The 22,664-nt window shown below is 39.6% G+C and overlaps 1 protein-coding gene across 7 annotated transcripts in view; it reads right to left on the reverse strand.

Moving 5' to 3' along the window:
- LOC128623421 (synapsin-3-like) overlaps positions 1-22,664 on the reverse strand; it is a 122,801-nt gene that overhangs the window by 99,325 nt on the left and 812 nt on the right. Inside the window, exons 2-12 of one of the 7 annotated variants that reach the window (XM_053650470.1) lie at positions 22,157-22,292; positions 20,157-20,439; positions 19,605-19,652; positions 19,364-19,490; positions 18,316-18,481; positions 17,748-17,868; positions 15,723-15,819; positions 15,458-15,545; positions 13,882-14,012; positions 12,862-13,010; positions 9,850-12,782 (exon numbers count right to left, since the gene is read on the reverse strand). In XM_053650470.1, coding sequence (XP_053506445.1) covers positions 11,293-12,782; positions 12,862-13,010; positions 13,882-14,012; positions 15,458-15,545; positions 15,723-15,819; positions 17,748-17,868; positions 18,316-18,481; positions 19,364-19,490; positions 19,605-19,652; positions 20,157-20,439; positions 22,157-22,292 — 2,836 coding nt within the window. In that variant the 3' untranslated portion in view covers positions 9,850-11,292. Of the gene's footprint in view, positions 1-7,551; positions 12,783-12,861; positions 13,011-13,881; positions 14,013-14,080; positions 14,207-15,457; positions 15,546-15,722; positions 15,820-17,747; positions 17,869-18,315; positions 18,482-19,363; positions 19,653-20,156; positions 20,440-22,156; positions 22,293-22,664 lie in introns of those variants that run through there. The other 6 variants (XM_053650475.1, XM_053650474.1, XM_053650471.1 and 3 more) reach the window with 6 other exon arrangements.

The following is a 22,664-nucleotide window of genomic DNA, read 5'->3' on the forward strand; positions in this document are numbered from 1 at the left end:
TGAACATTTACTTTCTTTGTTTTAAATATTTAAAAATTCAATAACCTTAAATATATATATAATTTTAGAACCTTTGTGAAAGAACTGTTAACGGAAACAGTGTTTTATCTGTAATATATGACATTATAAATTACGCTGCATTTGACATTGATAGTTACTGATGGTGTAATTTAAAAGCACTGTAGAAGATATTTTCGAGTTTTGCTTTTGGGCTTGTTTTGGGACTGGAGCAACGAACCTCATATAAAAATGCAAGCAAAAAGATTTTATTGACTACTAAACCCATCAAGGTGGTTATTAGCAGTGTAGTTAATACAGAGATCACATTTAATACTCCTGTGTTTTCATGGTTCGAGTTTGCATATTCAGCTTGATGGCAGCCAGTTATGATGTCGTGTTCTGTCTGAATTTGGTCTGCTGTCTCTCTCAGTGCTGTTATCACCTCCCTATTCAGAACAGTCTCAAGAACAAGTGAAAATGACTGAGGAGGTGATTATTCACTTGACACACACAGCCACACACAGTACTCGTGTTAAAACACCATGCTCAACACTTTTGGAAGTCACGTCTTATGTCAACGAAATAAACTCATGTTCAAAACTTTTCGACTGATTTAATTTAGCGTTTTATCCTGAAACATAAAACAGCTCTGGGAATTAATTTTTCCATTCTGGGAGAGTGACAGAAATGACAAGAAAGCTTCACTTATTTTTATTTTTATTTATTCCACTCACATCTGAGAACTGAATTTATTGTCATATGCAATATTTCATATCCCAGTTCCACAGTAAGACACCACATACCGATATAAAAACTAATCATATTATTCTAAACAGTGAACATATCACCTCTACTTTTGCTAGCTATCGTGTAGGTACGTTAAAATACCCAAGATACTTTTTAATCGTTGAAATATATTTGACAATGCTGTGATTAAGTGCAATTCACAAATCCACCCACTGGTGTGGGTGCAATATGAGCAAAGTACTTCAGTGATTTTTGAAAGCCCCTTTTCAACACATGTTGCAGTTGGCGGTTAAGGTTTACAGCATGTTCACCAACTGTGGCGTTGATGAGAACAACCAGAAAGCATTGTTAAAACCTTGCTCTTTTATTGCCAGCTCACCCTTAGACCTAGCAATATGTCTTTGCTGAGGTCTGTGGAGATTAGAACCGAAAAAAATACCAGGATTATGGCCAAACGGACAAAAAACAAGCTATACAAAAACTCTGAACACAAAATAACAACAACAAAAAAGAACATACCAGAACACAACGGTCATAAATAAACACATAACACAATATTAAATAACACAAAACACTATACCTAACAGAACAATGACAGTAAACATTAAAATAACAATGATACAGCAGAGGATCATGGGTATGCAAATTAATGCTTGCTAGTAGACGCACAGCACTGCTACACAACGTTACACATACTTTGGGCAGTATAATGCGTCACGAGACGATAGCCGCGACAGACCGAATAAACTAGAGTTGTGCCTCAAATCCCATAGGTACTATTCTAGAACGATATTAACCATTTCCATACTACGTTATTGCTTGAATTAAAAAAAATATACTAGAAGTCAGGATGTTACAGTACATTATTGAGGAATTTTAGCTTTCACATGAAAAAAAACAAACAAAGTCAGTCACTCAAGCATGCTAGAGCTTATACTGGAGATAAAAAAGACCCCTTTTAAAATGGCAGGTTTTTGCGATGTAAATTTAACAAAATCATGTCAGAACCTTTTTTCACCTTTATTTTGAAATTGTAACATATAAATATCAAGTGACAAACACCCTGAATTGTTTTTTTTTTTTTGGGGGGTGGGGGGGGGGGGGTACCCTTCCAATACCCAGCTTGCATACATGTGCACACCCTTTTATAATTGGGAATGTGTCAGTGTTGAGAATCAACCAATCACATTCAAACTCCTGTTAAATACTAATTAGTATACACCGTCCATCAATTAAAGCGACTGATTAACCCCAAATAATGTGCAGCTCCTCCTATAGGATTTCCCTAACATCTTCTTGGTAACGTCCAACTGGAGAAGCCACAGGCCGCAAAGAGCTTCCAAAGCAAGAGCAGGATCTCGCCGTTGAAAAATATCAATCAGGAGACGGTCACAAAATTGTTTCCTTGGCATTCCTAGGCATATCCCATGGAACACTGTAAAGATATTAATCAACACGTGGAGAAAATATGGCATGACACTGACACTAATAACAGGACGTCCCTCTAAAATTGACAAGAAGATCAGGAGAAAACTGGGCAGGGAGACAAGAGGTCTACAGCATCATTAAAAGATTGTAGCAATTTCTAGCAAGTACTGATTGCTCCCTACATGTGACAACAATCTCCCCAAGTCTTAATATCTCTGGGCTATGGGGTAGGGTGGCAAGACAGAAGCCTTTTTTTAACAAAACAATAAACAAAAAGGACATCAAATCTCCCAAGACGTTGAACTTTTCGGCCAGAATATACCAAAAGACGTGTTTGGCACAAAAAACACACAGCACATCACCAAAAGAACACCATCCCCACCGTGAAGCATGGTGGTGGCAGCATCATACTTTGGGCCTGTTTTTCTTCAGGCTTTAATCAGGGTGGATGGAATAATAAATAGCTCCAAATACCAGTCAATTTTGGCGCAAAACCTTAAGGCTTCTGCTAAAACACTTACAGTAAGATGAAGAGGAGTTTCACCTCTCAGCATGACAACGACCCAAAGCAAACCTCCAGATCAACATAGGAATGGCTTCACCAAGACAAGCTCAAGGTGTGAATGCTGTGATAAAATCTGAAGGTGCTTCAACTAAATACTAGTTTAGGAGTGTGCACACTTTATGCAACCAGTTTATTGTAATTCCCCCCCCCCTTAAAATGATTCGTATTTGAATTAATAGGTTAAAATTTCACAATAAAAGGTAGAAAAGGATCCTGACATGATTTATCTTGGTTTCAAAAGCCTGCCATTTTAACAAGGGCGTGTAGACTCTTTTTTTCCCCGAACGTCCTTTTTCCGTGTGTACTGATCTGAATGAAAGTGTGAGCTTTCACACGCAGTCATACATCTCAGTGCTATCAGACGGAAGTCATACTCTGAGAACAGATTCTCAGAAGGTACCAAAATATCAAGACGTCGGAGCATTAACAGGTACAGAACAGTCCGTTACACTTAAGAGGTAATGCTGCTTTAGTTATAATTAAAGGTTTCAGCACAGCGCCACTGGTGCGCCAACATTACTCTTAAGACAACCGTTTCTTTCCAACATTTACATTTACTCAGTCCTTTACAATGATCACAATTATTGTTTCTTCAGTACACTTCAGCCAAAATTCTGTCAAGCTACTTTACTCTAAGCAATGCTCTGGTTTGTTCTCATCCAACACATGCTAGACAAACCAAAAACTTAATAATGAACTCATGTTAGTAGTGTGGAACTGATCAAAAGGACATTACATTACTGTATATAAATGATGATAAAGAAGAGTGATTTGGTCTTGAAGTGTGAGCCATGAAAACACTGTGAGGCTGGAAGCCTCAAAACCGGCAGCAGAACAGCTCCCCCACACATATGACACTCTGTACAGTGCGTGTCCTGTCAGACTCATAGTAAATATGTTTTGTTTGTGAACAATGCGTCACCGAGGTAAATGAATTGACATCAGTCACTGCCGTGCACTGAGTCATTCCTTCCGTTCAGCTGCTGCCAACTGGCTTCATGATTAGAAAACATAAACAATATGGACACCTGACCATCATACACATATGTGGTCCTTTCCCAAAATGTTGGAAGCATGCAATTGTATATGATGACTTTGCATACTGTAGCGTTACAATTTCCCTTCACTGGAACTAAGAAGCCCAAACGTGTTCCAGCGTCACAACGTCCCTGTACACAAAGCGAGCTCCGTGAAGACATGGTGTGTGAAGGTTGGACTAGAAGAGTCCTGACCTCAACCCCACTGAACACCTTTGGGATGAACTGGAACACCGACTGCACCCCAGACCTCCTCAGTACCTGATCTCACTAATACTCTTGTAGCTGAATGACCACAAATCCCCACAGTCACACTCCAAAATCTAGTGGAAAGCCTTCCCAGAAGAGTGGAGCGCATGGGGGGGGGATAAATCAGGAATGGGACGTTCACCAAGCCCCTATGGTTGCGATTAGTCATGTGTTTACAAACCTTTGGCAATATAGTATAGATTTCACACAGAGTTTACTTTATATGTTTATTTGTGTTGTTTAAATTGTCAAAGTCATGCTCATCCACGGCTTTGAGAATCAGGTGTCCACAGACCTTCGGCCATATCATGTATAAGTGCTAATGTACAGTACAAGGGGTAGGAAGTTTCCAAAATGAAGGAGTTATGTTCTACAAGTGAACTAAAAGGAGCTTTCTAATGCTACGTTTATGCAGCAAAGGCTTGAGAAAACCAAAAGCCAACTGTCTGAGGTGGAACGTTCCTCCTCCTCACAGAAGGCAGAGAAACAAAAAGGGGATTGAGATGCTTTTGAAACATATGGTCGAGAGCTCAAAAACAGAAGCAGATGCAACAATTTTTAGGCTCACCGCCTCGGAAAAAGTTGCAGAGTGCACTGAAAAACATTTAGTACGGCCCGTACGACCTGATTTTCTCCACCAAGTGATGATAAACCACCGATAATGATTTTACTCAGATATTTACGGAAGGAACTAGGCATGTAACGATACACCCAAAATTTGATTCAATATAATACGCTGTCTCGATTAAATACGACAGAAATGAGCATTAGCTGAATATGTGTCTGAGGTTTCCATTTTCACTTAACTAAAACATTAAGTGCTATAAAAGTATAATCGAATAATATCAGTGAAACTTTATAATTAACTTATGAGGAAATGAGCTTCATTTCATTCATTCGTCACCATTACGCGCTTTATCCCAGACCCAATCTCAGGTGGAGAAGGAACAAACGCTGGATGGGACAAATGACACAGACACCATGCACACACACACACACACACATGTTCACAAACTCATTTACAACAAGGGACAATTTAGAGTAGCCAGTCCACCTACTAGCATGTTTTTGGAGGTAGAGGGGAAAAAAAAAACCTGAGAACTCAGAAGAAACCCATGTAGACATGGGGCGAATATGTAAAACCTCACACAGACATTAATATGAGCTCAAGATAGAACCCTGGAGCTGTGACGTAGCAATGCTACCACTGCACCACATTGAAAATAAGTCCTTAAAGCACCATAATGAAATATGAGTCATAGTAAATAACATCTGGATATATTCTAAATCCGATTAATGGAAACCGTAAAGCTGAGAAATTGTTTGTGTTTCATATCCTACCGAACAGCAATCAGAAGCTAAAAATAAACAAATGCAGTTAAAATCCAAAAATGCTTCAAGCTTTAGATGACTCATATGTTGTATTCTTCTCTGCACCCATAATATACCGGAATACTCTAAAGTGAACCCCTTAACTGAGCACCATAAAATGTGACCCCGGCCGTTGCTGACCAGGTCTTTACTATGCTTCAAAGAAGCTTTTTAAATAACTTTAAATGAAAGAAATATTATGTAAATCACCACAGCTCATAGCATCATCGGATTAAATACACGGCATCACAGCAAACACAGTGCTGGTGCAGTATTTTAGGATTGCTGATTGTTGTGGATTACACTCTAAGCATTATTAATTGAAAAGCCTATAGCAAATGAGTAAGTCTGCAATAGTTATTTCATCATTTAGCACCTATACCAAAATCTTCATTCTTTATTATGGCCAGACGTTTGTGGACACCTGAACATCAAACTCATACGTGCTTGGTGAACAGCCCATTCCAGTTTTAGTCCCCGTGTGTTTGCTGTTATAATGCGCTCCACTCTTCTGGGAAGGCTTTCCACTAGATTTTGGAGCGTGACTGTGGGGATTTGTGGTCATTCAGCTACAAGAGTATTAGTGAGATCAGGTACTGAGGAGGTCTGGGGTGCAGTCGGTGTTCCAGTTCATCCCAAAGGGGTTCAGTGGGGTTGCAGGAAACTCGAGTTCTTCAACGTTTACAAATCATGGAGCTCGCTTTGTGTACAGGGGCGTTGTGATGCTGGAACAGGTTCTGGGCCTCTTAGTTCCAGTGAAGGGAAATTGTAACGCTACAGCACACAAATACATTGTATACAATTGTATGCTTCCAATTTTGGGGAAGAAACCACATATGGGTGTGATGGTCAGGTGTCCACATACTTTTGGCCATATTGAGTAGATTCATTCCAATTACGACAAAAACACTTGAACTATGAAAAAATTGAACATATTGAAGATTCTATTTGTATACCGTTCTACACTGAAGACAAACTGTATCTTTAGCTCGAATCGACACATCTAATAGGCAACTCCTAAATTTTCTTCCTGTGTCTGAATGGATTTCCTCTGCGCTCTCTGGTTTCCTCCCACCTCCCCAAAAACACGCCACTGGCTGTGCTCAATTACACTAGACGTTAAACGTGTCGATTCGTGCATGCTTCCATATCACAGACCGGGGCGTATTCCCGCCTCACGCCCAATGTTCCTGGGATAGGCTCCGTATCCACGGTGACCCTGACCGGGTAAAAGCAATTACTGGAGCTGAATGAATAGTAACACATGTATGGTAGTAATTCACATCAGTGTCAGCTCATATCCTAATTCCAGTCATTCAGTCCCCCATGTGCTATAGCTCACTAGTAATTGCAGTAACATCACACCTATAATGTAACACAATACAGACATGCACACTCGGTGCATGCTTGCACATTCTTAACCTCTTGTCTCATCGCACTCCGTAGCAATCAATCAATCAAATGCAAAGTATTTACAAAAGAAAAAAAAAAACACACACACACACACACATATATATATATATATATACGGATCTATTCGAAGTGAATCTGGGATGTATTTTTCGGCCTAATAACTCATGTGAAGGGAAGGCAGGATCATACCCGTGGCTGAGCGCCTGCGGAAACAAGATGATCAACAAGCGCACTGATGCTTCACTCCTACATCAGTGTACACACAATAAACGATTATTATGACACATGCATTTGTTGTCATCGTCAACCTGAGAGAAACCTGCTGAGAAGCCGGCAGGAAGGGAGGGAGGAAGGGAGGGAGGGAGGGAGGGAGGGAAGGAGGGGAAATCTCTCCATTGATTATTTGCACGCAGGAGTGATATCCGGAATCAGTGATGCTCATCATGCATCAAATAATACCGGCACATTACACAGAAAACAGAATGAGACATAGACATTCATTCATTCATTCATTCATTCGGACTCCCCTGTTTGCAAATGGCCCCCGGTAGGAACTGGGAGCGGTTTACAGTGGGCTACATTGTAGCTGCATCTCTTTCTATTAACTGCTCCAGTAAGTACAGAACACACACAGTGCAATTACTGCGGAACGCATTCATCTGCTGCAATATGTTGCATTCAAAAGCATTCATATTTATAATAGGTTTTTGTTTTGTTGGGTGTTTTTGTTGTTTTGTTTACCTTAGTGCGTCCGGTCCGGGTTTTTTTTTTTGTTGTTGTTGTTGTTTTGTTTAGAGAGGATGAGGAGATTCCCTGCGCTCGCGCCACAACCGCAACACGATTCCCCGTACCAGAGCTTCCTCAATATACAGCTCCCCAGTGCATGCCGGGAACGCGAGCGCCTTGTGTCGCATCCACTCCACTGAAGAGCGCTATATGGGACCGGTAGTGAAAGGCATTGTCACGTGACCGGGGGAGGTGGGTTGGGGGGGGGTATTAATTTTTCTCATAAATGTAGTCGCGCGCGTGCGCACGAGGCATGCGTAGCAAGAAGTAAACGTGGATCAACGTGCATTCGCTGTTAGTGTAAGAGGCGTAGTTTTCCATGCATGCACGACGATTCTCATTATATAATCATCATCATCATCATCATCATCATCATCGGATTTTCATTCGAATTAAAGGTTCATTCAGGTTTTGAGGACAAGATTTCTACAAACCGGATGCAAGGTGTTAGTCATATCGTTTAAGAAGCAGATTTACAGCTGTGTAGTGTCCTAGAGCAGGGGTTCCCAAACTTTTCCAGGGCAAGACCCCCCTAAATGGCATTAACATTTGACCGAGGCCCCCCTTTTGCAAGATGTCTTTAAAACACATTAAAAATACTTCTGAATATATCCCCCCTTTTAAAAAAAAAAAAATTACATCTTACATCTTTATATTACATTACATTAGGAATGGATTGTGTGTGTGTGTGTGTGGTTGTCTGAGAGTGAGAAAGAAAACATACTAGTGGGAGGGATGGGCACACCAAATTTTTGAGGCCCCCCGGGCGCCCCCTGGCGGCCAGCAAGGGGGCCGCGGCCCCCACTTTGAAAACCACGGTCCTAGAGGATTTTGGAACTAGTACTGGACCGTCTCTCCAGGATCTGAATGCGATCGCAGAAATCAACGCAAAATCGAGCAAACTGTTAGGAGGAGCTCGCAATTGTTCAATATTACCGCAAATTTTCGACAGATTCGGGCCATGTGACGTCATCACAACGCGCATTGAGCCGAAGCCTTCTTCGGTTCACGTGCGTCGAACATGAGTACAGCTAAAAGGTCTCATTTTAGCAACAAACATCACTGCGAACGACACTGTAAAAACTATTTCATTCAAGTAGTTTTCCGCAAAAAAAAAAAAAATCTGCAAATTTCATCAAAAATTTTTACGAAAAAAAAGAAAAAGCCGCAGCAATATTAAGAATTTTAGGCCACAACATTCACCAATAAAAAAAAAACCTCTGCGAAATGCTCCGGGATTGACTGACTGTGTTTAATGTTGGATCAGTAACCAGCTTGACATCCCTCACTCACTTTCAGTAACCGCTTCATCCTCACGCTCAGCTCTGAAGCCAATCCCAGATACACTGGGCGTGAGGCAGAAGTACACCCTGGATGGGATACTGGTTCATTGCAAGGCACCATGCACACACTCATTCAGTACTGAAGGTGAGAGGACACCAGAGAACCCGGAGGAAACCCACACAGGCACAGGGAGAACATACGTAGAACCTCTACGTTTACAGTAACATGCTCAGGATTGACCCGGAGACCCTTGAGCTGTGAGCTGGCTTTATGTAAGCTATATAACCTTAATCTCTAATGTATTATAGGAAAAAATGTGAACACTATATCTATATCTGTTAGTTGTTATGCTGTGAAGATATTCCAGATGTGGAATTTGCAACACATTCTGTACTGCACAAAAAGCAAAAAAAAGCACTAAGGTAGTTACACACAGGCAGTTATACACTGTCAAACATTCAATAAACCACCACTTCACAATCTGTTATATAATATAGATCAGATTTAATTCTGCTGTTAGTCAATTTTGACAAAAGTACAGTGACAAACTGCAAAACAACAACGTGAAGACAGATGAATAGTTATCTCATAATATCAGTGATCATGAAGATTGATGAGGGTCTGAAAATATACAGCGTTATAAATCATCCTTAAGGCGTTTAATAATAACAGAAAACTATCAATAATCTGCAGTAAGCGTGTCAAGGAAAGAATGCAAATTACAAATCCATTTAAAAATGGCAACCGTCAACATAATGTACAGAAAATGTTAGGGGAGTTGACGTAAATTACAGGAACACTGTATTTTTTTTTTTTTTTTTAATACTCTGACGAAGTACCCTTAACCAACACTTAAATGCACACGCACACCAACATTTTATCAATTTTATATGCAAGAAATTGAACAAGTCACACAGCTTTGTATGTAAAGTTGGGATTAAAAATGTTAGGATTAGTATCACGTTTCTGTTTTTTTTTTTTGTTTTTTTTTAATGACTTCATACATAAAGCATGAATTCTATATCCATCCTGATTGCCCATGTAGCTTCAAATTCGTATGAATGTCTCATCAGTTCGAGTTGATTTCAAGTGGTTTTCTTCAATCTGAAAATGATTTGACTGCGTAGATGTCTAAAATATGTCATAATAAAAACGACTGTGCTTAGGTGGTCTTTATGGAAATGGGGAAATGGAAATGTTGAACAAGCAACATGCCTTCTTCACTGTATCTTTGCACATTTTGCCTTTTTGATGATGATGATTATTATTATTATGATGATGATGATGATGATGACGACAGTGGTGGCTTAGTGGTTAAGGTGCTGGGTTAGTGATCAGAAGGTCAGGGGTTCAAGCCCCACAACTCTGAGGTGCCACTGTTGGGCCCTCGAGCAAGGCCCTTAACCCTCTGTATCATGGCTGACCCTGTGCTCTGACCCCAACTTCCTGACATGCTGGGGTATGCGAAGAAAACAATTTCACTGTGCTATAATGTATCTGTGACCAATAAAGACTCATTATCATTTATTATTAAAGAATACAATTAGCTGTTTGACTTATTTAGTGATATAACCCAATATGAAGATCACAGTGTATGAAATAGTGTTTTCAAATGACTAGGTCATTGTCAAGAATATTAAACAATTGTGCCACATAATGCAGACCCACCATTTCCCTGTAGTGGAAACACAACTTACTGCATTATTAATAACCCTCAGTCTAAAGAGGCACATTGCACAGCTGGATATAAATTTATTACAGGCTAATTTCCGGAACATGGATTAAGCCTTGTGTTGGACTAATTCCAATGCCTATAGCTATTCACAGGATACAAGTGAGCAGTTGAAGGTCTTGCTCAAAGACCCCCAACAGAATCCAATTGACTGTGCTGGGATTTGAACTCATGGCCTTCCAAAAAGTAGCCCATTGCCTTAACCACTGACCTGGACCTCACTTTGTGCACAGAAGCATTGTCATGCTGGAACAGGTTTGGTTCGATATAAAGCATATGCACACTTCTGGAGGAGATGGTCATGTAGGGATGCCAGATTGCATTGACATCCCATTCACCATTTTGAGTACAGACTATCTTAATCTGTTGCCAAATCTAATCTAAATAATATAGAATAACCACAATGTTAATTGTTTCCAAGTCAAATTTTCCATGAGAGCCATTTGGGAATATAAACTAGGAAGAAGCTTGTTGTATAACTGAACAGCAAATCATTCACTTTCTTCTAACAAATCAAATGGTTATAAAGAGGAATAGAAATATGATGAAAATTTTACTTCAACAATCAGTTTGACTGTCATTTCATTTTATCACTCAATAATGCAATGGCTGTGTCATAAGAATACCCTGAAATACAACTACAATTTTATGATAATTGAAGGCTTTTACACTAAGAAGCACTAATGTCTTCCTGTAGCACTTTTGGAGCTTTTTCCTGCAGGTTTATTGCGTTGTGAAGCAGAGCTTCTGGAGCTCTCACTTGCAGGTTTAGTGCGTTGTGAAGCAGAGCTTCTGGAGCTCTCACTTGCAGGTTTAGTGCGTTGTGAAGCAGAGCTTCTGGAGCTCTCACCTGCAGGTTTATTGCGTTGTGAAGCAGAGCTTCTGGAGCTCTCACCTGCAGGTTTAGTGCTTTGTGAAGCAGAGCTTCTGGAGCGCTCACCTGCAGGTTTAGTGCTTTGTGAAGCAGAGCTTCTGGAGCTCTCACCTGCAGGTTTAGTGCTTTGTGAAGCAGAGCTTCTGGAGCGCTCACCTGCAGGTTTAGTGCTTTGTGAAGCAGAGCTTCTGGAGCTCTCACCTGCAGGTTTAGTGCTTTGTGAAGCAGAGTTCTTGGGGCTTTTACCTGCAGCTTTAGTGCTGTCCATATCAGAACTAGTCCTAGATCTTGAACTGAGGCGAGAATCTCCTATTGCTCTGGCATATTCACTTCTAACTGACTTTGAAGCATCAATATGAATTGATGTGCTGGCAGAAGTAGTCCCTGGATTTAATCCACTATATGATCTGGTTGAATTTGAGCCCTGTTGTCTGGCGTTCTGAGCTTTAACTGACTTTGAGGTTTTGGTATCAGATGACACACTTGCTGAAAAATTCGCTGGACTTAATCCACCTGCTGGTCTGGACATTTGTTGTCTGGCATCCTGAGTTTTAGCTGATTTTGACTCCCTAGTAATAGTCGATAATGTTGTATGCAAAGGCATTGGATGCGACTCACTAGCTGACCTCATTGAGTTTGAAAACAGTTGTTTTGCAGTGTCCTTTCTAACTGAAAATGAGGTCCTAGTGTGAGCTAAAAAGTTTGGTGGTAAATGCATTGACCGAAATCCTCCATGTGAACTTCCTCCACGCTTTTGTGGCCTTGTAGGATTCCTAACTGGAAATGGAAACCGGGGTGCCCCAGCTTGGAAGTATTTTTTCTTCGAGTGAGCAAAGAAGGGCGAATGCAGCACAGGAGTAAAATAGAAATTTGGAGCCATCAGCGGTGCAGCGAATCGCACAGAGGTCAGATTGGTGTATTGGAATTGTGGCGAGAAATATTGGGGAGAAAGGTGACAGGATACAGACGGAACACTGAAACTAGCCTGACTGCTTGAGGAGTACTGATTAAGAGAGACATTTTGAGGACTGTTCCCTGCTCCTTTTTCATACTGAATTAGGTACTCGGGGTACACCTGATTTTTCTCGAACACAACAAATATGGACGGGATGTTGATGTCATTTACACAGCTGTCATAGAATACGTCATTTTCCCCATCTTTCAGAGGAGGATGGATATAACTGGGATGCCCGTTGGTATATTCTCCTATGAATACCCGGCAAAGGAACATACACTGAGTTCCAGATTCGTCAGTGCTTCTGTGGGAGGATTTGGCATCTCTGGTGAAATAACTACCTGTAGCAACAAAGTGTATACATTATACTGGATATGTAGACATGTGGGGTTTTATTTGGCTACCAAATTTTATACTGACCTTTACCAAATGCTCTCTCATGTGCTTCACAAATTCTCCGGTCAGTGCTCTGCTGGCAGATGACATCAATCTGTTTGGACTCGGTGCCATGAAACAATAGTATTTCATTTTCTTTGCCTACATTTTTTTGTTTCATGACATTGACATGCCTGTGGGAAATCCATATTACATAAATCACATACACTCACAGACCACTTTAATACCTTAACCACTCAAACACCTTCTCATTTATGCAGTTATCCAATCATGTGGCAACCAAGAACAGGAATCTGAGGCTTTCATGGGGACAGACTCACCAAAACTGGCCAGTTTGTGAAGACTGGAAAAAGATCAGGTGATTTTCAGCTGTCCAGTTTGGGCGAGTCTGTGCCCATGATAGCCTCAGATTCCTGTTCTTGGCTGACTGGAGTGGAAGCCAATGTGGTCTTCTGCTGTTGTAGCGCGTGCGCGTTTCATGCATGCTGAGATACTTTTCTGCTCATCAGAAAATTAGAAACTGATTATATAAGTTACTATATCCCTCCTGGCAGCTCGCACCAGTCTGGCCATTTTTCTCTGAACTCTCTCTTGTTGATCAAGGCGTTTCCACCCACAGAACTATTGCTCATACAATGTTGTTTTTCGCACCATTCTGAGTAAACTCTAGAGAGTTGTGTGTGAAATTCCCAGAAGATCAGCAGTTTCTGCAACCAAGCCACCCAGTACCAACATCCATGCCACAGTTAAAGTCATAGAGATCACACTTTTCCCCCATTCTGATGTTTAACGTGAACATTAACTGAAGCTCTTGACCTGTATACGCATGATTTCATGCACTGTACTGCTGCCACATTATTGGCTGAGTGGATAACTGCATAAATGTACAGGTGTACAGGTATTCCTATTAAAGTGTATATTGTGCTGCTCATTGAGGATACTGTAATCATCAATTTGTGTCACAACTATTCTGTTTTCCCTGTTTTAATAAACCTTAGGCACATTCGGAAAATGGCCTGAGCTTTGTAGACCATAAAAACATACCTCTGAAAATCCTCCCATAAATCCGCATTCAGCACCTTCTCAATGTTCTTCACGTTAAACTCTGACATTGTCTGATCAAAGCGCTCAACGATCTTCTTATATTCATTTGTATCACTGTTCAGGACAACCCTCTGGAAAGAAAACACATTTCTTGCTTTTACATTAATACACACGTTTCTGATTTCTTTCTAAACCTCGTTTGTAAATATAGAGCTCTATACCTGCTAATAGTTTCTTACATGTCTTTATAGCTTAACATTGCCACCATTAGATGCCTGTACACTGGAATGATGTTTCTGAATGTCTGAAAATGTTTCTTAAATGCCTGCAAAGCAAGAGAAATTGTGTTTAAGCCTAAAGAGTAATCTAATGCATAATATTTCCTAGAAATACTCGACCCACCCCATTTATTGTGTATATTTCATTATATTATTTATCAATGAATTGATGTGCATTTATATGTAATATACATTATACGTGTTCTGTACTGTCTGTCTTTTTCCTGGCCTTATTACACAGTTTATTATTAGCCATCTATTATTATTTAGGACATTTATCAGCATCGGCAGGAAAATGGCCAAAAACGATTGTAGATAAATGTATAAATGGAGAAACTACGCATTTTACTTTTTTACTACACTTCAAAAAGTTATATATATATATATATATATATATATATATATATATATATATATATATATATATATATATAAAATACAAATTAGTGAAGAAAAACACCATTGCTTGCTTGGTTTGGTTCATATCAGTGTCCCCGTTGTCCTAGGACACAGGCGCTTTTTAAGGTTTGCCTTCCAATAACAGACAATCCAATTATAATCCGATTCAACCACATTGCTATTTTCAATACCGGGTCCTATTGAGGATGATAATGTAAGGTGTGGGGTTTAGGAGTTCTATTAGAACTCTGCAATTTTAATAATGATGATGGACTTTAAATATCGAGGACAAAAAAAAAAAAAAATAAACTACGGAGAGGAGCAACTCCACTCCATCCCCACACTCTTCTTCTCTGCACTCTAACTCTCCGCCCATTAGTTACGCAATATCCTCTCTGTGCAAAAATAAAATACAACAAATATAAAACAAAATCAGTTTCTCAATAAGATAGTTGATGGTAACCCGCACAAGCAAGTATATCAGTCATATGGTGGCACAAGGTGGATGGATCTTTCCACCTTGAATGGAAGCTCCCATAGTGGATAGCCTCACTGGGTACAACTCGTCACCCAGGGCTGTATAACGGTGCCACAAACATGCTCTTGAAATAACACGTATGTACTGGAGAGTGGAACCTGCACCCGGTTCTAGGAGAGGTTTGGCAAGGTGCAGGTGGACCTCTTCACCAATGCTAAGTCAAGACATTGATGATTGTGCCCTCCCGGGTGGAGCAGCATGCTGGGACAGGATTCACTCTCCCAAAATGTACTATACACCTTGTTTATATGCACTTAAGTGGAAGGTGTTCCACAAATTGTGTGCACCTCATCGTTCTTAGATCCAGTAACCATTCCTAAAATGTCTCTAGTAAAGACACTACACTGAAAAGTTCTTTTACCTTGAATCCAGTTGCAGACGTATTGGCTTTATCCGAGTCACAAGGCAAAGCTTGGGGATTTTGCGAATGATCCTCGGATTCCGTTTCTCTAAGGAGATAGTATACAAATTTGTAACACAAGAAGCTAGAAGAATAGTCTTCATTTTTCATTTGGACTTTTTACTAAAAGTTACTTTCAGATGTTAAGAAGTAAGGAATAAGGAATAAATGTGGAATGCTGAAGATGTTTCTTGCAGGCTTTCACTTCAGAAGCTACAGAAATTACCTTGTTATGATGTCTTGGACGTCTACTGCTGAGAGAAACAGCGGTCTCCTCCTTACGCGCATTTTGGTGTTACTCTGTTTGTTGTACTGCATCATGTCTGCCAGGTTCGGGGGGATGGGGTGGTCGGGGTAAAAGTAATATATTTGCAAGCAGTAGTCATTATGGTCCAAGCATTATTTTGCATGCAGATGCAATCTTACAACTTTGCAATTATTGTATACCGCACAGTACTGATATACGTCCTTAGTTATATGCAAATCTGTTTCATCATGATGCATCACATCTACAGTATAGTCAACAGATTTTGACAAATTGTGTTGTTAAAATGTTGAGAATTGCTGCAACCAAAGAGATGAATCTAAACCAAATTTTAACATCCCTCCTGAGACTGTAGGAATATTACAAATCCGATCTCAATCAGTCAATCCTTCATTAGTTTTTATTATATAAGTCTCCATATTGTCTATTACCCAATTTTGTAAGGAAGGAAAAAGAGCAATAAAATGTTATTGCTCATTGTTAAAAAAAAAAAAAAAAAAACAGGAGTTGGGGAGAGTTATCGACAAATATTGTCAGCAGCGCTGGTCACTAATTAACTGCCGATGTCTGAAACGCCTAAAAAGCAACAAATCTAGTAAGAATTATTGGCTTGGGAACTGTTAAATTATGCAAATTATGTAAATTATACAAAAACATTGGTAAGCAAGTGGAGACTAATGGTTCATTGGGCTTTGTTGTTTGACATAAGCAAGGGAAACAGTGGAAAGAATTTTGACTGTTTAGGAGACTGTGGAGGAGGCGAAATACACACACACACACACACACACACACACACCCAGGAGCAGGAATAGGATACAAATGTTTTTCTGATTTTACAGGATTTTCATGAATATCAAATTTTTTGTGTAAAAGCCTGTATGAACGATTTCTGAATAAATCCATTCGTATCCAGCTTGATAAATGAGGCCATTTGTCTATATATCTAAGGCTTTATACACTATATTGAGGCAGTTCTAAACAAAAAAACATCATAAAGGAAAACTATTTCTAGTCCTAGGCTCCGTCTTGCCATAGTTCAATATCTAAAGCACTATGAAGATCAGTGTAAAACTAGATAGGTCAAATTCATCATGACAAACTTTGATGTTGGCTTGAGAAAGCAAGTCTACTAGAGTGTTGCTAGGCAGTTGCTATGGTGTTATGGGTGGTTGCTAGGGTGTTCTGAGTAGTTGCTAGGCGGTTGCTAGGCAGTTGCTAGTGTGTTATGGGTGGTTGCTAGGGTGTTGCCAGGCAGTTGCTAGGGTGTTCTGGGTGGTTGCTAGGGTGTTGCTAGGTGGTTGCTAGGGTGTTGCTAGGGTATTCTGGGTGGTTGCTAGGGTGGTTCTGGGTGGTTGCTAGGGTGGTGCTAGGTGGTTGCTAGGGTGGTGCTAAGCAGTTGCTAGGGTATTCTGGGTGGTTGCTAGGGTGTTGCTAGGCAGTTGCTAGGGTATTCTGGGTGGTTGCTAGGGTGGTGCTAGGCAGTTGCTAGGGTGTTGCTAGGTGGTTGCTAGGTGGTTGTTAGGGTGTTCTGGGTGGTTGCTAGGCGGTTGCTAGGGTGTTCTGGGTGGTTGATGGTATTGCTAGGCAGTTGCTAGGGTGTTCTGGGTGGTTGCTAGGCAGCTGCTAGGGTGTTCTGGGTGGTCGCTAGAGTGTTGTTAGGGTATTCTGAGTGGTTGCTAGGGTGTTGCTAGGCAGTTGCTAGGGCATTCTGAGTGATTACTATGGTGTTCTAGGGTGTTGCTAGGCAGTAAAGACAAATGGCCTCATTTATCAAGCTGGATATGAATGGATTTATTCATAAATCGTTCATACAGACTTTTACACAAGAAATTTGGTATTTATGAAAATCCTGTAAAATCAGAAAAACGTTCGTATGCTATTCCTGCTCCCGAGGGAGTTTATTTATTGTTTGGCTCCTCAACAGTCTAATAAACAATCAAAAAACAGTATGTTGGCTTTCTCAAACAAACATAATAACATCCCTACCTTGCATATTGACCTCATAAGAGTGTTCGGCTGTAGTGAAGGTGATGATAGCACTACTGTTTTCTTGGTATTTCCACTCCAGGAACTCACTGGTGATGGAAGATATATTGTGCGTTTCTTGCTAATAGCAAGCATACAATATCGTATATTAGTTCATTAAAGACATCTCATGTATCCAGAATGAATAGGTATTCATATTGACTGATAAAATATTGATAAACTGCTTTCTCCAGCGCAACCTCTTCAACCTAATCTCGACATATCGTGTAAAAGCATTTCATTAATTTTTTAAAAATCAAACATATTTGTAAATTAAGCTCTTAAACTGTATAATGTGGTGTTTTGGGGTTTTTTTTTTTTTTTGGAGGCAAGTATAATTTTTTAAAATAATAAGTACAAGGTATAATAATCCTTTGGCAATCCTGGGATTTAAGCTTAAAAACCTGATAGCTACTAGCACAAAACCTTAACAACTACCAGCGTGTCAGGTCATGTAACCGAGACAAAGCTAAAGATCACGCCTCCTATTTGCGGTATTACTTTCAAAGTGGTCTAGAGTGCCACTTACTGATGTTCCATACTGGATCCAGTTCCCATATTCATCGTCCCAGTACCAGATCCATTTTGTAGTGAGGGCGAAGCTGGGATCCAGAACTGATGAAATAGTAGAGAGACGGCGCACCTCTACAGAACCCCAAGTCATTGTGTCAAAGTGTACAGGTACGCCGCTGTCACTGGAAAGCACAAGGGGGAAAGGAATTAAATACAAAACTGGATTGAAATGATTTTATCAGCAATTTCACTGCATATATTAATTATATTATTTATTAGACAGATTACTCAATACTCTGCTGCCTCGCAACACTCACCTGGGCACCTCACCCAGTATGACTCAATACCACTGCACAAAACTGCAATTTTAAAGCACTAGACACTTATTTTTATATATATTGCTGCTACACTTATTGCTGCTGTACAGTTTACAGTCCGTGTTCTGTGTATTTATTGCCCTGTGTATTTATTGCCCTGCACTCATTGCACACTGTTGTGTATTTGCACTTGTGTACTGCTATGTTGCACCATGGTGCTGGAGAAAAGGAGAAAAGGCATTTTATTCCAGCATATACAAGCTATATAGAGGAACTGCAATTAAACCCACTTGATTCGACGTTCTGAACGTTGTTTGTTTGATCATAAAGAGGTTTTATCGTCCTCTACTCAGTGCATTCACACACACTGGCATCACTGGTAGTCAGACAAAGCAGACGGAAATGAACGAGAGTTGAGAGAGTGTTCCGTTTTTCTTACTGTCATCACTATATGAAGGGATTCCTAGTAGTATTTGTAAATGAATGAGAGATTTTATAGTAATGTACCACAGCACTTATCACAGCTGTGATGACGTTAATTTATAGTGACTACCTGTGCTATGCGTATCTAACTTTAATATAGATCAAATTAAAAGACCAGTTAGATTCTGCTTTAAAAGGTTTGCTTTATCTGCAGCTTGGTATTGCCCAATGTGCAGTTTTTCTTTCTTTCTTTTTTCTTTTAAATGTGTACTAAGATAAATTTTTGACTTTTTTTTAAATTATTATTATTTTTTTAATATTTACCAGTGAGTCTTCGTGGGATCACAGAACGCTCTTTCTATTTCCTCATTATCAGGCAGACCTTTCCAGCTGTCCCCGTCCTTCTGCTCCCACTTATAAGGCAAGTAGAAATGTACATTTCTACATGTATCTGTGTAGAGAAAACACAATCGTGCTCACACATGGTACGATATATACAGTATGCGTTGTACTGCTTATGGGTGTTTTTTTTTGTTTGTTTTTTTTTTTTTAAATGCAAACTTACTTTCCAAACTGCAGGAATGTTGTAAGTGGAAAAGACATATCCATTTCTCTGCAGAAAAAGAAACACCACGTTTGCTAAAACGTATATTAAATCACATCAAATGTATTATTTTAAATATGAATATAATGAAACTGTATTCTTTAAAGACTATGTTCAAAGTTACAGCCACATAATCCCTAAATAAGCCCAACCTTAAATGTCAAGTCATTACTGAAAGTATAATTAGTCAAGCTCTATGCTTCATTTTAGTCTGTTCTGATGATTATCTGATTATTATAATAATATATACAGGTTTAAAAAAAAAACTAAAAATAAACTACAGCTTCTCTCAATGCGTTTTTTTTTTTTTTTAAATGTGTTAAATCATGAAATAGGTTAATGTCTGTAATTTCCACAGTGCTAATTCTCTCTGTATCGTATACTTTGTGTTAACGCTCTGGTAAAATCATCGCTCATATGTGTAAAAGCCATTTCAGAAAAAAATTTCGTGAGTTTTTGCTAATGAACATGAAATGTATCAGTGCTTCTGGAAAAGACGTGTGCGAAGAATACCTGATGCTACGGCACTGCTGTTAATTCGGGGTCTGTTTGCATCTGCAATGGTAAGCATGTTCTTATAGATTGACAGTAAAATGCCCATCAGCTCATTGGACACTCCGTGGTCCTGCAGTGTTTTAAACGGATGAGGCTCGTATAAATCATGGCATCTGCTGCATCCAGTGCTGCCATCGCATATTCCTCTGATGTAGTTCTCACAGAAATGGAGTTTTTTACAGGTTCCTGCCTCAAGACACTTCCCAAACTCACCACTGCCCTCATTATATGCCAAGCACACCTGTGTGCACAATTTGTCAGTGAAAGTGAGATTCAACGTAAATTAGTGCTTCGACTAGAAGAGCACAGTATTGGCACCTCAAAAGCAAAAACCATCCACGTATTATATACTGTATATATCGTTACCTATATTTAAATAGGTAATTACCTACTATTAAAAAAAAATAGTAGAACACCTGTACCCCTGTTTATTCATTTAGTTAAAGATTCCCCAGATTCAGACAGAAGTGCAACCCAACGTGGTCTTCCGCTGTTATATCTCATCCACCTCAAGATTCGACGTGGCGTGCATTCCGAGATGCTTTTCTGCTCACCATGGTTGTAAAGAGTGCTTATTACCATAACTACCATAGACTTCCTGACAGCTCAAACCAGTCTGTCCATTCTCCTCTGATCGCTCACATCAACAAGGTGTCTCTGCCTGCAGAACTACTGTACCTCCCACTAGATGCCCCCCCCCACCCCACCACCACCCCGCACCATTCCGTGTAAACTCTAGAGATGGTTCTGTGTGAAAATCCCAGGAGATCAACCATTTTGAAATACTCAAACGTGTCATGGTTAAACTTGCTTGAAATCCGATTTTTCCCTCATTATGATGTTGGATGTGAACATGCTCTTGAACTGAAGCTCTTGACCTGTATCTGTATGCTTTTACGCATTGTGCTGCTCATCGGATAATCACACGAACGAGCAGGTGTACAGGTGTTCCTGTTCAAGTGACCACTGAGCATATATACAGTGCATACAGGAAATCACTATGGATAGCCTAAAGATATACGAGATTACTGTGGATGGTAGCACTTAGAAGCCATACAGATGGCTTCGGACTGCAGTCGATACGAAAGGTTTTGCTAACGATGGTTTAGCACAACAATTGCTAGGATAGCTCTAGGAATGCCATTGCCATGAACAGTTTTGTACTCAAGTCTCCATCAGTGAACAGTTACTTCAACAAAATACACTTCCTATTAAAACTAAAGTGAATTTAAAGGGAATTATTTATAACTGCACTATCCGGTGTCACCCAGATGAGGATGGGATCCCTTTTGAGTCTGGTTCCTCTCAAGGTTTCTAACTCATATTGTCTCCGGGTGTTTTTCCTCGGCACTGTCGCCTCTGGCTTGCTCATTAGGGATACATGTATCAATTAAAAATGTATATCCTGTATTTATATATTTCTGTAAAACTGCTTCGTGACCTATATAATATGTGGTATTTAATATGTGCAGTATGTGACTTCCTGACATTTCGAGATCACTACAGATTCCCTGTCCCCAACCCTGCCCCAACATGTTAACCAGTCACTCATTAACCAGTATCTTATCAGTATCAGGCCGCGTTATAAACACAGTCTACACATTCATTCTGACTAACAGGATGAAATGAAATGAAATATTTGGTAGTAATGTCGGTTGATGATCAAGACTTGGAAATGAATATAAAATATCCAAAACTTACAACCAGTACTCAGTTGTATAATCATATCATGTATAAAAGTGATGGATACCTTCAGGATAAAACTGATCAGGGATAACTTAATGAAACTTTAGTCTTATTAATTGTAACTGGTATTTAAATACATTATTTGCTGAAGGTCTGAAACTCTAATGTAATTACAGTTTGTCTCATTTACCAACTACCCAACCTCTGCACAGTGAGACGGAAGACCACATGACTGAAAATTTCCATTTTCTCATGCTGGTTTTGAGGCTTACTGAAGGCAGTAGTGTGGTGTCATTTTGCAGAAGTGTAATGCACAGCTCACTGCAGTCCAGTTCCAGCAGTTTGTGTTGGCACAGCACGCCGACGTTGTGCTCTGAATAGAGGTCATGGCTGTACTGGCACTCCTCTCTGTTCAGGAAAATATTGATTTGAAACATAATTATTTTGTGTGTTTGCAAGTGTACTGCATGTTCTGTTTTGTATTTGGATTACTGAGTAGATTTGAATATTAATTATATCTTTTGGAACACGTAGAGGTGTCACATGTCAAGGTAAATTAGCAAATGACAATTTTATTTGATTTGATTTTTTTTTTCATTTTCTACAGTTCTATAGAGGAAATGAGAAACAAGTCAGACAATTAATAAAGCAAGGCAAAGACAAACAAGGTATCAAAAAAGGAATAGGGTTGGATCTTATCAAGGTATAATCTTTTTTTTCAGTTGTTAAAAGGTGCGAGACTAATATTTATTATTATTATTATTACTGTCATTACCTATG

This window comes from Ictalurus furcatus, chromosome 19 (genome assembly GCF_023375685.1).
Source record: "Ictalurus furcatus strain D&B chromosome 19, Billie_1.0, whole genome shotgun sequence".
NCBI lineage: Eukaryota > Metazoa > Chordata > Actinopteri > Siluriformes > Ictaluridae > Ictalurus > Ictalurus furcatus.